Source organism: Octopus bimaculoides, chromosome 25 (genome assembly GCF_001194135.2).
Source record: "Octopus bimaculoides isolate UCB-OBI-ISO-001 chromosome 25, ASM119413v2, whole genome shotgun sequence".
Taxonomy (NCBI): domain Eukaryota; kingdom Metazoa; phylum Mollusca; class Cephalopoda; order Octopoda; family Octopodidae; genus Octopus; species Octopus bimaculoides.
The window spans coordinates 6,189,329-6,190,462 of NC_069005.1; the positions used below are offsets into that span (position 1 = coordinate 6,189,329).

The window sequence follows — 1,134 nt, forward strand, 5'->3', positions numbered from 1 at the left end:
ATTCATCTTAATGTGTGTGTGTGTGTGTGTGTGTGTGTCTGTGTCTGTGTGTATCTGTGTGTGTCTGTGTGTGTCTGTGTGTCTGTGTCTGTGTGTGTGTCTGTGTCTGTGTCTGTGTCTATGTCTGTGTCTGTGTGTTTTTCTTCCCCGCCACCACTTGACAACCGGTGTTCGTGTATTCTACATCTCCGTAACTTAGCGGTTCGGCAAAAGAGAGACCGATAGAATAAGTACCAGGCTTACCAACAAATTAAGTACTGGGGTCGATTCATTCGACTAAAAATTTCTTCAAGGCCGTGCTCCAGCATGGCCGCAGTCTAATGACTGAAACTAGTAAAAAAAGCGAAAAGACTTGTCATAATTTCTTGTCTTTTCTTTCGCAGACGAAGTTCCCGATTCTTGAAGAATTTAAGTCATGGCTCCTTAAAAAGACCCCAAGCAACAGTAAAAACCAAACTAACCCTTGGTTTAACGAGTACTTCGAGATCTACTACGGGTGCTATTTGGGTACAAACTGCACCGTCAGCGATTCGCTTGTGGACAATCGGTTCGAACAGAATCACCAAGTGGTTCCTACCATAAACGCTGTGTTTTCTTTGGCCAAAGGCATTCAAATGACCCTACAGGAAAAGTGTGGCGTGTCGTATAAGGGCATCTGTAATGAATACTTGACCGATTTGGACACCAGGCAGAAGATAATGTCCAACATGGACAGAATGGCGTTGACCACTATTAACGGAAGTTCCTTCCGGTTCACTAACCGGGAGGTTGAAGGTGTGGTCGTGGTCAGTCACGTTCATAATGGAGTTATTCGTAACGTGAGTAGAAATTTTGGCTTTTGTTATTATTAATATTTATTTAACCTCCAAGGCGGCGAGTTGGCAGAAACGTTAGCTCGCCGCGCGAAATGCTTAGCGGTATTTCGTCTGCTGTTACGTTCTGAGTTCAAATTCCGCCGAGGTCGACTTTGCCTTTCATCCTTTCGGGGGTCGATAAATTAAGTATCAGCTTCGCACTGGGGTCGATGTAATCGACTTAATCCCTTTGTCTGTCCTTGTTTGTCCCCTCTATGTTTAGCCCCTTGTGGGCAATAAAGAAATAAGAAACGTTAGCACGGGCAAAATGCTTAGCGGT

The 1,134-nt window shown here is 44.5% G+C and overlaps 1 protein-coding gene across 1 annotated transcript in view; it reads left to right on the top strand.

The window, feature by feature from the left end:
- The window catches only part of LOC106868777 (uncharacterized), a 29,528-nt gene that overhangs the window by 9,679 nt on the left and 18,715 nt on the right, over window positions 1-1,134 (top strand). The window contains exon 7 of the mRNA XM_052976811.1: window positions 384-547. Within this exon, the coding sequence (XP_052832771.1) occupies window positions 384-547 (164 nt within the window). The remainder of the gene's footprint in view (window positions 1-383; window positions 548-1,134) is intronic.